Source organism: Nipponia nippon, unplaced genomic scaffold, assembly GCF_047370975.1.
Source record: "Nipponia nippon isolate SJK-2023a ecotype South Korea unplaced genomic scaffold, ASM4737097v1 scaffold_2, whole genome shotgun sequence".
Classification (NCBI taxonomy): domain Eukaryota; kingdom Metazoa; phylum Chordata; class Aves; order Pelecaniformes; family Threskiornithidae; genus Nipponia; species Nipponia nippon.
In genome coordinates, this window is record NW_028262336.1 from 47764796 (window position 1) to 47777201 (window position 12406).

General features: G+C 42.7%; 1 protein-coding gene across 1 annotated transcript in view; it reads right to left on the reverse strand.

Annotated features, from left to right (window-relative positions):
- Positions 1-1661: 1661 nt before the first annotated feature.
- The window catches only part of REPS2 (RALBP1 associated Eps domain containing 2), a 100366-nt gene continuing 89621 nt past the window's right edge, over positions 1662-12406 (reverse strand). The window contains exons 15-18 of the mRNA XM_087758255.1: positions 9899-9982; positions 7163-7308; positions 4978-5083; positions 1662-3195 (exon numbers count right to left, since the gene is read on the reverse strand). Coding sequence (XP_087614381.1) covers positions 3127-3195; positions 4978-5083; positions 7163-7308; positions 9899-9982 — 405 coding nt within the window. The 3' untranslated portion in view covers positions 1662-3126. The remainder of the gene's footprint in view (positions 3196-4977; positions 5084-7162; positions 7309-9898; positions 9983-12406) is intronic.

Below are 12406 nucleotides of genomic sequence, written 5' to 3' on the forward strand. Positions count from 1 at the left end.
GGTCCTAGTTGCTGTTCCAGGTCAGGGACATCAGGGGCTTAAAGTTGATCACTCTCCTGTAGCTAAAGAAAGTGCCCTGAACATTGAGGAAACTGCCTGTGAGGTCTCCCCTTCTGACCAAGATGGTCTGTCTTGGGTCTAGGAGCATCTCCCATCCAAAGTTTCAGAAAGTAAAGGTTTCTGCAAGAAATGATGATTTTGCTGTACCCACATTTTTCCAAAGGAAAAATATTTTTTGAGAAAATCTGTGCTACTGGATTTAGATGTGAATTTTGACCAGCCAGGGTCTGTCAACAGTAGCCATGAGCGTGGCTGCGTGGAGCAACTGACAGAAGCACTGTCTATAGCTTCATGATGCCTTCTCCTCTCCCTCTCAAAATGCTAATAGCCTCCCAAAACCAGACACACTTTTTCATTTTGCGTGGGCTATCATGAATGCTTAAGTACTGAGACATACAGAAGAATAGCTTCCTGCACTGCATGTATAACACACCGACACTTCTCCTTGAATATTTCACTTTACTCTCTATGTGAAGTAGTCTATCATCATCATAGCCAACATTTCACTGAACAGAATACAAATCAACTCACACTCTAGTCCTTGAAGCTGCATGGGGCATTTGATTGCAACCCTAAAAATGCAGGGATGGTTAAATTTTTAATTTATTAAGTCCTGTGATAGAGTAATAACTGAGTAAATATTTCATTGTTGGCTAACCACGTATCCTGATTTCCAGTGAATGAAAAAGAAACAAACCTGTATATTAGAAGGGAGACATTTGAAAAAGACATACAAAGCAGACTTTTCCACCCTTCCTTTGAACAGCATCTATTCCATGAATAACCCAAGTAAAATAAATGGGGGATTATGCTAGAGGATGCTCCTATCAAACACGAAAAAGTCCTCCACTGCCTTAAAAATGCAATGTGCACAGTTCTTTGTAATCACTGAAAAGCTTTCCTTAAAAAAATCGCCCATAAAATAAGAAACAAATGTGCCATATGATTATTTCCTATCGAATAGTAGGGGCTTATTAACCAAATAACAATGTAAGAACTAAAAAGCAAAGGAAGAGTGAGCACTTAACCTCATTAAAATCTCAGGAATGACTCAGTGTTATGAACATATGAAATAAATGATGGTAACTTCTGAACAGTACCACTACTAGCAAGAGGGCAGCGGCTGTTTTGCAGCTTCCCAGAAAAACCTGCAGTTCTCGCATTTTGTCACTGACCAGGAATGGCCGCCTGACCCCAGCTATGCAACAGCGGCACAAAAGAAGCCCCAAATCCAGAGAAACGGTTGTTGCTTGTTGACATAGTGATTTTTAGTTGAATCGAAACCAACGTGCACAAAACCAGATTTTCAGTAACAATTCTGCAAATGCTTATTTTCACCTTCAGGCTTCTGGATCCATGTCCCACATCCATATCCCTTTCAGCAAAAGCAGGCTGTTTCCTCATCACTTCAAACATTCCCACTGATGTCTGTTTTATCTCTCAGCAAGTTTGGCTGCTCTGGTGTCCTCTGATACCCCGCCGCAGCATTCCACGATACACCCTGAAGGGAGGCTACCCAGCTGCTTCAAACCTGCTTCTCCTTCCTCTCAGCCCTCGGGCCATCCTACAGCTACAGGGAGAAAGCACCACGCCAACAACGGTAAAAAACTGCTGCACCATCTCTGCAAGGCGAACGTGTACACTTAAAGTAGGTCAGTGAACAACAGGATAGGAAACACGTGCAGCGTCACGTTTAAGACGGATAACAGGTAGGTGCCATTCCCTCGCAGTGAAGCACACATCATATCCGCGCAGGGAGCAGGGCCGACATTGTAATGTCTGAAGTCACCCAATAGAAGAGTATTGGCCCAAGAAAGAAAACATTTTTATCTATTTATCTCGCCAGCTTCCACTGCAAGAACTGAGACTGAAGACAACGACCACTGCATCCATGGAATTCAGCTGGCCCTGGATCGCACCCAGATAAAAAATTAATCTTTGCTTCTTCATTTAGAAAACAGATGGGCATTAGCAGCTTCACCCTATCAGTAGCATCTCCAGCGAGGTGCAAAGGAACTTTAACGAAAGCCTGTTGTAGAGGGCAATTATTTCCATCACACATTTTGTAACCTCATATACAGCACTTCTGCTACCTTTCTTCTTTTGGAAATACAGTTCTTGTACACATCCTTAAAACACATCAGCAGATATTAAGAAAACAAAGCAGACTAATACAAATGTACATAGAATAGCTTTTATAAAAATGCCCAGAATGCATTTTTAAGCTCTCGTTAGAAATATACTGTTGTTTAAAGAAAAAAAAGAAGAAAAAAAAGCTATAAACCAGTGATCTCAAACATGCTAAAAGTATGCAGAGACACTGGCAGTTGCAAGCAAGTAATCAAACACTGGTGATAGGAAACAGTTATAGCTCAAAACCAGATTTTTTTTGTAATTTCAAGAAAAAATTAAATTTTAGTATTTTTTACTGTTCTCTAATATGATTTGAACTTAAAAATACAAGTTCTCTAACATTAAAATACATCCGTGATTGCATAATAAACAGCGCTAAGAAAATAATTATCTGACATGTGATTGCGCATAAAGACTCTGTAAGTCTAGTGAGTTTTATTCCTGCAGTACATTAAACCCACAGGTATTCTACCATGATACAATCCTAGAGGAATCAGTAACATCCAGAAGCCCATCTCAGAGGATGAGTTTTAAATTTAAGCAAGAATTCAGGAATGCTGTACCTCGTAATGATCGGGGCAGGAGGTGCTGCCAGAACGCATATAAATCAGGAATTCTTCACATAAATAGAGTACTCTCAGGTTATTCATTTCAGTGATAAACTGCATTTACACATGAGGCTGAGAAGAAGGAGGAAAGAAGGCGAAGCATCCTCCCCGCTCAGAAATATCCGGCAGTCAGGTATTTGTTTTCTGTACCTTCTTCACCCACAAAGGCAAAGGCGCGCAGCGGGGCGAAGGGAGACCTGACAAGCCGGTCCTCCCCGCCGCCACCACCTCGGCGGAAACTCTGCCCAGCTGCACCGTGCTCCTCTCCTTGCGAGGCTGTCGGGACGCGTGCTCTGCTCTTGCCGCTGCACGGCGGTGCAGGAGGTCACAAGACAGTGACGGGACGTAGCTGCTCCAGCTGCGTTTCCAAGGCAATTCGTTCCTTGTGAACCTCCTGCAGGAGGGAGAGAGATGCGCTGTAACTTTTGGGATGCCGGCTTACACCACCCCGCTCCGGTGAAGAGCAGACAGGCAAACCACTGGCATTGACTGGAGGCTCAGGGCTCTGCTGTTTAAGTAACTCTCCTTGCAGTCTCAAAACACTGTACCAATGCCACACAACCGCCTCGCACAGCCGCCTCCTGCCTCCTCCTTACAGCGGGGCAATATGGAGGCTCAATCACTTGCTCGGGTGATCACAGAGAGGAGCAGTCATCCACTGCCAGTGGAATAGCTTGGGATGCAGCAACGCTGGCCACAGGTTGGCAATTTTACCAAATTTTACCAAAGCAATTTTACCACATTTCCCTCAAAACGGCTTTCTGAGCACTTCTGGTTCACGCAACCAACCTCTTTCCTTTTGAAAATGAACGAGATTGAGCCTTTCTAAGATGACACAGGCTTTGCAGTCTACGTCTTTGGCAGCTGCATCAGGAAGCTCATCAGTCTCGCTCGGAAACTAACTGTGAAGGCTTTGGGGATCAGTGATTTTGGGAAAGCCTCTCCTGGTCTCAAGGCTGCCCCTGTGCTGAAGGGCACCTGGCTCTCACTGCGCTCCCGTCCAAGGGCTCCCCGGCCCATGTGGGAGCCAGCCTGACCTGTGACTCCTCCAGGCTTTGGTACCCCACTTGGGCAGGCTCACAGCCTCAGCCCAAGAGCGCACCTGAACACTCCCCGTGTCTCAGTGCAAGCTGTGCCTGAGGGGCACCCATCAAGTCTTCTGGTCCCCATAAAAACACAAAGGCCCTGCTCCATCTGAAAGCTTCCAGGCAGCAATACAACTTGAAGGACAAGTTCAGTTTTCTGCTCTTGCGTGAACTCTGGCAAATCTCTCTGTCTTTACATGCTTCCTTCACTCTACCATAAAATATAGGTAACGGCCTGTTTTGTGAAGGTCAGGGAGTTTAAGCATGCTGAAGATAGTGCATGGAAGCAGATAAGACCTGAGCCAAGGAATGATGGCGATGTGCTGTCATTAAAGGCTTTCATCTCCATGCTTATTTCACTCGCTGTCCTGTATTTTGCTATGATTTCAGTACAGAGCATCCACTCTGCATCAGTCTGGGCAGATCCCTGAAAGCCAGTTAAGAAATTATGTTAAAGCAAAGTTGAACACGGAATCAAACTTTCACCTTGACTGAAGAAAAAGTGTAACTGGGAGTTACCTCCCTTTCCACACAAGTGTGTTCATAATATGCAAGGAAGAAAAAGCTGTAGCAGGTGAAAAACTGAAGTCTGTACTACCTTTGGACTGAGAAAACAGAAGAACCACAACTGGTATTTATAAGAAAACAGCCCCTTGAGAACATGTTAAGAGACAAGTCAGCGGACATTAAAAACCAGTGTTAGATGTTCACGTAAAGCATGGTTTAACCAGTCCATGTATACCAAATGCCTGGCTCCAGGAGACAGTTATGTAGAACAAATGATCAGAAGAGAAGAAAGCTATGCTTGAGTTGCTCTTCTGCACTAGGTGACACCACCACATTACCAAACTTTTCAGAACAACAAAGTTCACCCTTTAGACTTTAACTGCCAGTGGAGCTGTAGGCCCATAGGTTACAACTTTTCCCAGAAAGCTTCGTCCTACCCACACATACAGTACAGTTATTCCCCTCCAGAAAGCAGGAAATAACAGAGTAGGTTTCATCTGAGAGGATGAACAAGATTCTCTGCTGGAGCTGACACATAACTGATTGCAGGGAGCTTTGTCACTGATTTTCAATGCATTCCTTACCTTCAGCTGCTGCTGGAGCTCACTGTTCAACCTGGCGAGCACAGCATTGGCTTCTTTGTTTTTTCGTATAGCGGTCTGAATAGCCCTTTTCTGCTTGGAAGACTGTCTGCCAGACAGATAAATAGAAAACATTTCAATTAAGAGCCTCAACAGTGGCTGATGCCAGAAGACCAGCCATCCATTTTGCGCGTCTGTACTCTATACACACCGGACTACACTTCAAATACAAGGTACAAGCTACACATTTAAGAGAAGAAAATGTAACACTGAAACGAGATGGCTGAATCAGGTAGACTATTTGAAAGTAAAACGGTCACACTTGTTAACCTGAATGACAGAAACATTTCAGGTGTCTCAATTATTTCAAAATCACTGCATTCTGATTCAGCTTAAGAGTAATTCCTGCATAGCTGTACTTATTACAGCATCTTTGCTTTAGCTGCTTTCAGACACTTGCAGAGTTTAAAGAATAAGGAGTGGTTAACAGAAAATACAAAAATCATTCAATGCGGAAAGAAAGGACATCTGCATGAAAATACTGTCTCAGATTTTGGGGGACACTGCTGATTCTGATGTTTCTTTACTTCAAAAGTTAATCTTTCTTTCATTCAAAGCAGTCACTTCCATCAAAACCATCTGATGTCACAAACAGGAACAGGTAGGTGGCTTATGGACCTTCCTCATCTCTTGCTGCTTAAAGAAAAGATTTCTCTTCTATTATTATTATTACTCTATAGCACATGGTAACTGATTTGGAGGAAATTACAGTTAGGCAGACAGGTACAAAAAGAGACAGCTCGGTACATAAGGACCAACCTATTCCAAGAAACAGAGGTAACAACAGGAAAAAGGAAAGAAAATACTGGCTGAATATCTAAGCCTTTTTCCAAACAGATTATTTTAAAGTTTTACATCAGGCATCAAGAGCTCTTTAATGACAAATTTGATCTCAAACAGATGCCCTGTTTAAATAAAGTCCATAGTGGCACACAGTCCCCATTAGCTCTTCTCTCTTAACAGAGCTGGTGGCAGTGATCTTTGCAACAGGATCTGTTTCGCAGCACAGGCAGGTCTTTATGCTGTTATCTTCCAGCGAACTGTCAGTTTTCTGTGCACGATTTTGCTTCAAACTACTCTCCATAGGCTATAAAGTAATAATGGAAGGAAAACATAAAAAACAGGGACATATACCTCTGTGGTCATTTAAACATTTTAGGAAAGACATAGACAAGACAGGATTAAGTTGAGATGCTAACAAATGCTGTTATCTTCCTTTGAACCACTATGGAATATACACTCCCAAAGCACAAAATAGCACTTTCAGGGCATCCTAGGAGTCTTATTACTTATTCTAATCTCCAATTATGCAGCACAGATCCAGTTTACTGATAAACAGTTTGCCAAGAACCGCTCAACTGATTTGGGCAGCTCGGTTTTGTTCAGACTGAACCAGATGTCTTTGCAAGGCTTCGGGTGAAGGCGGGCTATAATGTTTGAACGCTGTTTCAGTTGAGGGAGATGTATAGACCCAATGGGGCTTCAAGTGCCTTCGCTTACCATTTGTACAGCCCCTTCTCCATTGCTATTAAATATAGTGAAATCCTTACAAGTCTTTGTTACTGACAGCTTCAACAGCTATATTTATGAGACCAAACAACACATGCTTGGGTTTGGCAATTACTGGATTATCACAAGTGGTCTATGGCTCAGCTCATACCAGTGGCGAGCTCATTTTCAACTCTGCCTTGCAATGAAGAAATATCACAAGGATATGACCAACATCAAGCATTTAATGACTCAATTTCCTGGGCATTTATCTGGTCGCATCTGTCCACATGAATGAGCAAAATTCCAGAAGATATGTGGAAGGCAAAATCACACACCCACAGAGCTAAAAGAAGTTGTGTTAGAGATGCTGGTTGAACAGCTAGGCTTGCTCTTCAGACATGTCTACCAGATACAGAGGTAGGACACCTTTGAAGAGGCTATCAATCAAATATTACAAATTTAAACAGCCACTACAGACTTAGTCTGCATTTGAGAAGACAGGTGTAGATTTCAAGAGACCTGTGTCTTGTGAAGCATTCTCAACACCAGAACTATTAAGCACAAAATTATGCAAAGAGCAAACCCTGCCACATCAGATCTCATGGTGCAGTTTGGCATGCTTGGTACAGGCTTTTACTTTTGAACTGGGATGTGAGGCTTGACTGCTGGCAGGGAAGAAGTCACATTTATAGTGGGAGAAAGCTCGGGGGTCTCCAGCCCCTGCGCCTCCGTCCGGAGCTTCCTGCGGGCGGGCTTGGAGGGCGGCTGAGCGAGAACAACCTCCTGCAAGGGAGAAGCACAGCGATGTTAAGTCTGGCCATATGCATCCCGTCATTGGGCTGGGGAATACTTGTGACACAGAAATTGCTGACAGCTGGCCTAAGATTTCATAATTTAAAGAGGTACAGAGCTTAATTCAAATTTGGTAATAGCCTCAGGTTTCTGACTTTGAAAAAAGGAACAATAACTCCTGCAACCCCTTAATGAATGAAACGATTATACTGGTGTTGTGTCTTCATCTGGATGACAGGCTCTTCAGAACTGGATTGCATAGCTCTGTGTGCATTTGGCGGGGTCAGAGGGAGGGGTATAAATACATATACTAGCCCTCAGTTGACCCAAAAGCATTAAAACCAAAACAAGATTTATTTTTATTTATCCTCAGTTGGTATGAATCAATAATCAATCACTTGCATCCCAACTTACTACCTCACCCATCTGGCATGGAGTCTCTCCCTTCTCCCCTCCTCTCTTACATGAAGCAACACTGAAAATATCTTAGAAAGACCAATGTATAAAATTATCCATGCAAAATGAACATGTTGGAAATGTAGAAGGCCAGTTATTTCTCTTGCTAAGTTACGTCAATGAAATAGTCTGGTTTGTAGGTAAAACAGAGTCTTGGATTTTTATGACTTCAGTGATAAGAAGTGTTTTCATTATTTTAAATTAAGACATCCTTTTTTTTGCAATAAGAAGTAGTTTAAATGCCTTATAGCTGTTTTAAATCTGAAATACAAATATATCCTTTTCAGTATATTTTATTATTAGATCTCTCTTACAAGGGATATAACTATTACTGCTGCATTTCATGAATGAGAAAGCTAAGACTCAAAAAGATGAAGTGACTTGACGAAGATTATACATTTAGTGTCACAGTCAAGTCCAGAGACGACATTTTGTTATCACTTGCACAGTGCACTTATTACTGGGCCAGACTATCTTCCTTACTATGTTTTGGCCAAATGTTAATAAAATAAGAAAAAAATTAAATAAGGAAGCATTTAATGACCCAGCAATCATAAGGAAAAAACCCAACACTGTAGTAAGCAGCCTGACTCAGCAGAAGAGACTACTATGAGTGACAGAGAATGAAACCAACATAAGACCATCAATAATTAGTATTAGAGGGATTACCATTATTAGAGGAATTAGAATTATAAGGAAACAAGGGGTTTCAACATTAAAAAACAGTTCTGCCATTACTGGAAAAAAAGAATCTAAAAATATTATGAGATCTTTTGACCAGGACGTCGGCACTGCACAGATCTCTCATAATACCGTGCCCTGAAATCCTATGCATATGCGCAGCTCCCTGCAAACACACAACGTATGGCAAGTGAGGAACTTGTGTATGCCTTATATGACTATAAACTGGTGGTATGCCAAATGCACAATCCCAGTCTACCTTGAACTGCCAAAAACCTACCAAATCCATAAGATAAATCCTTCTTCCATTTCAAACACAATACTGGAAGAAATGATCCAATACCTAAAAGCAGCGCCCTCTGCAAGGGCTCTTTGGCTGGCTGCTGTTGCAGGGTCAGCACTGTGCCAACAACCTGCTTCCCGCACCCCACAGCCTGGGCTTCTCTGTATTTTAGGGAGCCTGGTGGGACAAGGGTGAGCATGAAGTAGGTGGACCACAAGGATTTCGTTTCCCCAGCAGGGCTGCAAAGCAGAGCAAGGAAGAAGCAGGGCTCGCTAGTAGTAGCACGCGGTGAGCACAAGTGAAGCAAGGACACTGCCCTGAAAGCCCTATCGCATATGGGAAATGACACCGGCCATTTGTCTGTGCCCCCCACTAGGGTAAGAAGTGTGACGATGCTCTCTGGGCAAGGTATGCACTAGGTACAACACCTGCCAACCGTTCTTGGTCGGAGTGAGCAAAGGTTTTGTAGGTGCTCCCTCGTTGCAGGAGGGGCTGGAGCGGGGAGGATCTGTATTTGCCCCCTATCAAAAACTTCTTCGGGCTGGGGCTGGTGGAAGGAGGTGGTGGGAGCACCACCAGGAGTGGGGAAAGGCTCACAGCCATTGCTAAGGCCACTCCATCCCTAAGCAAAGCCCTGTGAAGGCTGCCATTGCAACTTCGGTGCTTACTTTATACAAATGATACAAAAACATATTAGAAGCTGCACATCTTGAGCAAATCTCTTCCAGTCTATTTAGTAGCAGAGTCTGACCTCTAGCAAACAGGTGTGGTTACATCAAAACTGAATCCTCAATAACTGGAAGCAAGAAGCGTGTCACAATTTGGAAGAATTACAGCGATACAGGGGTCAAGTACAATCAAACTCTTTTACTCTTTTTTGTCTTCCCTAAGGCTCCACAAACCCCTATTGATTTGAAACAAATGGCGAATTGCCTCTCTTAAAGCACGTGCATCGATGTGTATGTACTAAGAGCTTTCTTAATGATTTATCGGAGCTGATGTCACACGCGATCCCAGTTCTCTCTAGCGTCTTGACCTCCAGAGAAGGAAAATATGTGAAAACATAACCCTAACCCTCCATTTAATTGCTTTAAAACTTAAAACAACCACATTTGTTGATGAAGGCAAATCACTCCACAATGGTACAAGTGCAGGTCTCACCTTTTTTGTTGAACTGTTTTCTTCTGCCTGTGACGGGGGTCTATTCATCTGAGGATGTAATTCAACCTCAGATACTTGCTCTGTCTGCAACAACAAATCAGTCATTGCTACATGCAGAAAACGACTAGCAGTCACATACAATAAAGTCAATGAAAGGAAACATTACACACAAAAGAAAAGTTACTTCAACAATTCAACAGTAGGGGAAATAGAGATCCAGGGTGACAGCTGAATGGACGACAGATGTCTTTCGCAGATTTTTAATGAAACCATTTTCTTGCATTTTACTGTGCTGGGAAACAAGAGAAAAGTTTTTCTGTGAAGCGTTAGGAACCATGTCTCTGAATGTAAATGACCTAGTACTCAGAATTTCTTCTAGAGTTACCCTTACAGCCTAAATACTCAGAGAAAGACTAAGGGGGGGTCTGTGTGGATAAAAGCTAGAAAGATCTTGGTTGTGCCCTGTCACCTTATCATCTCCTGAAACTCATGAAAATTCATCGGAGTAAGCCTCTGTCTTTGAAGTTTGCAAGGCTCGAGTGAGAAAGTCTGAATTATACCAAAAATTCCAGTAAAGTTACTGAAAACACAAGTCATAAAAGCAGCCAAATAAATCTTCTTCCCTCCTCCCTTCTCCTGTTTCAAACAGAAATTGAGCTGAACACTCATCACACAGGCCTACGCTTGGGCAAAACAAAACACCCTCTCTCCAGCATATCTGACTGAGCAGCAAGCTAAAACAGAGGGTTAATCCCTTGCTCCGCCTCTCCTGAAATCTTCCAGCACCTTTCCATTTGCTTCACCAGGACAGGGCACCGCACATCAGCTGAGGGAGGGGAGCAGGGTTTGGAGCTGCCTGTCCTCAGGCACGCTGCAGCAAACACGGCATAAACACGGTGTGGCTGTTTTCTGGCCAGAAGGTATGGGCTGGCTCTCCAAGGCAGGGAAGGCAGGCAGGAGTGGGGAGGCTGAGGGCACTTGGCATGGGCAGACGGCCTCTTCTCTTTCCCAACTTCTGCCAAGTTGGAGCCAGGCTGACAACGGCCCCCAGGCAGGAGAGGCAACCTGCCATCCGGCGCTCTCCCCAAAAAAAGTCTCGTTTCTACACAGGTGAAAGCTTGCATTTAAAACCAAGTTCAAGGCAAACCTCAAACTTTAAAGGGGCCAGGATTTTTAGCCATAATAATAATAAACTGTCACACACTGAAGAACCTAATTTGCTGTTGCCAAGAGGTTTCTGCATAGGCCCATCAAGCTCTGTAGCAGTCACAAGTGTCCCAGTGCTTAATTGTAAGTTAAATCAAAATGACAGAAAGCACAAAATTTGATATATTTAAAAAGGACGGACTTTTTTATACGACTTCCATTTCTTTCATAACACACACAGCAAGAGCTGTACAGAAGGCTGCAGGGGAAACGCACTTCTGTCAGGTTACTGCTGTTCTCCAACCCTATGGTGTCGAACATGTGCACAGAGGAGGGAAGATTTGTCATCTTTTTTTTAAAATGCATGTGAAATTCCTCTGGAGCGGAGGAAAAGGTGTCTTAGCTGACAAGATTTCTCTCCCCCCCTCTTCTAAGTGTGCTACATCTGTAGTGTTATCTGCTGGTTAAAAAAAAAAACCAACCAAACAACACAACAGCAACAAAAAAAAAACAACAAAAAAAACCCAAAACCCAACCCCACCCTGTAATTTTCCAGTATTATTTGAATATTAATATCCTAAATATTTGGCTTTTAATAACTATTTGATACTAAGATTTCAATTCTGGAAAGCTTTTCATGGATTGAAGAGCTTCTTCTATAATGATACATTTCTGGTACAAATAGGAGAGTGAAATGGAAAAAACAATCTTTTTTTTGGTCTACAAAAATCAGACACCTTTAAAAGTGCATTTAATGCAACAGAGCATTTCTTTATCAGCAAGCTGAATAGGCCCTAACCTCCCTGATTTCTACAACCACTTTTTATATATTTGGAAGCAATGAAGGCTCTAAGCACTGGTAACAGTAGCCTGGCAAAGTCCATGAGGCCTTCATGAATGATTTGGAGATAGCGAAGTTCAAATACCCAGCAGAGCCACATGATAAATTTGGGACCGAATCACTTCACTTTGACAAATTATTCATTTAGGGACAGCAAGAATAAACACAGTCTTTCAGAGAGCCATGTAGTACGTATACTATAAACTATAGCTTTGCTGCACAACACTGAGCAATAAAAGAGGTATACGAGAACCAGCTCGTAATGACCTTTCTTAGACAGGGAGCACTAGATACCCCCCTAACCTAGCCAGGCAGGCAGTTTCTGGTGCTCACACTTTTGTTGGAGTCTACGTTAAACCTTGTATCAAAAGCAAGAATACAGTAACTTATTCCACAGAATGAAAAAAAAAAAAAAAAAAAAAAAAAGGAGACCAACCCCATGTTATTTATGTATAGATAAAATGCAGCTTTTCAAAAACCAATGTGTTCAAATAGCGTAGAATTAACTAAATAGACTGGCA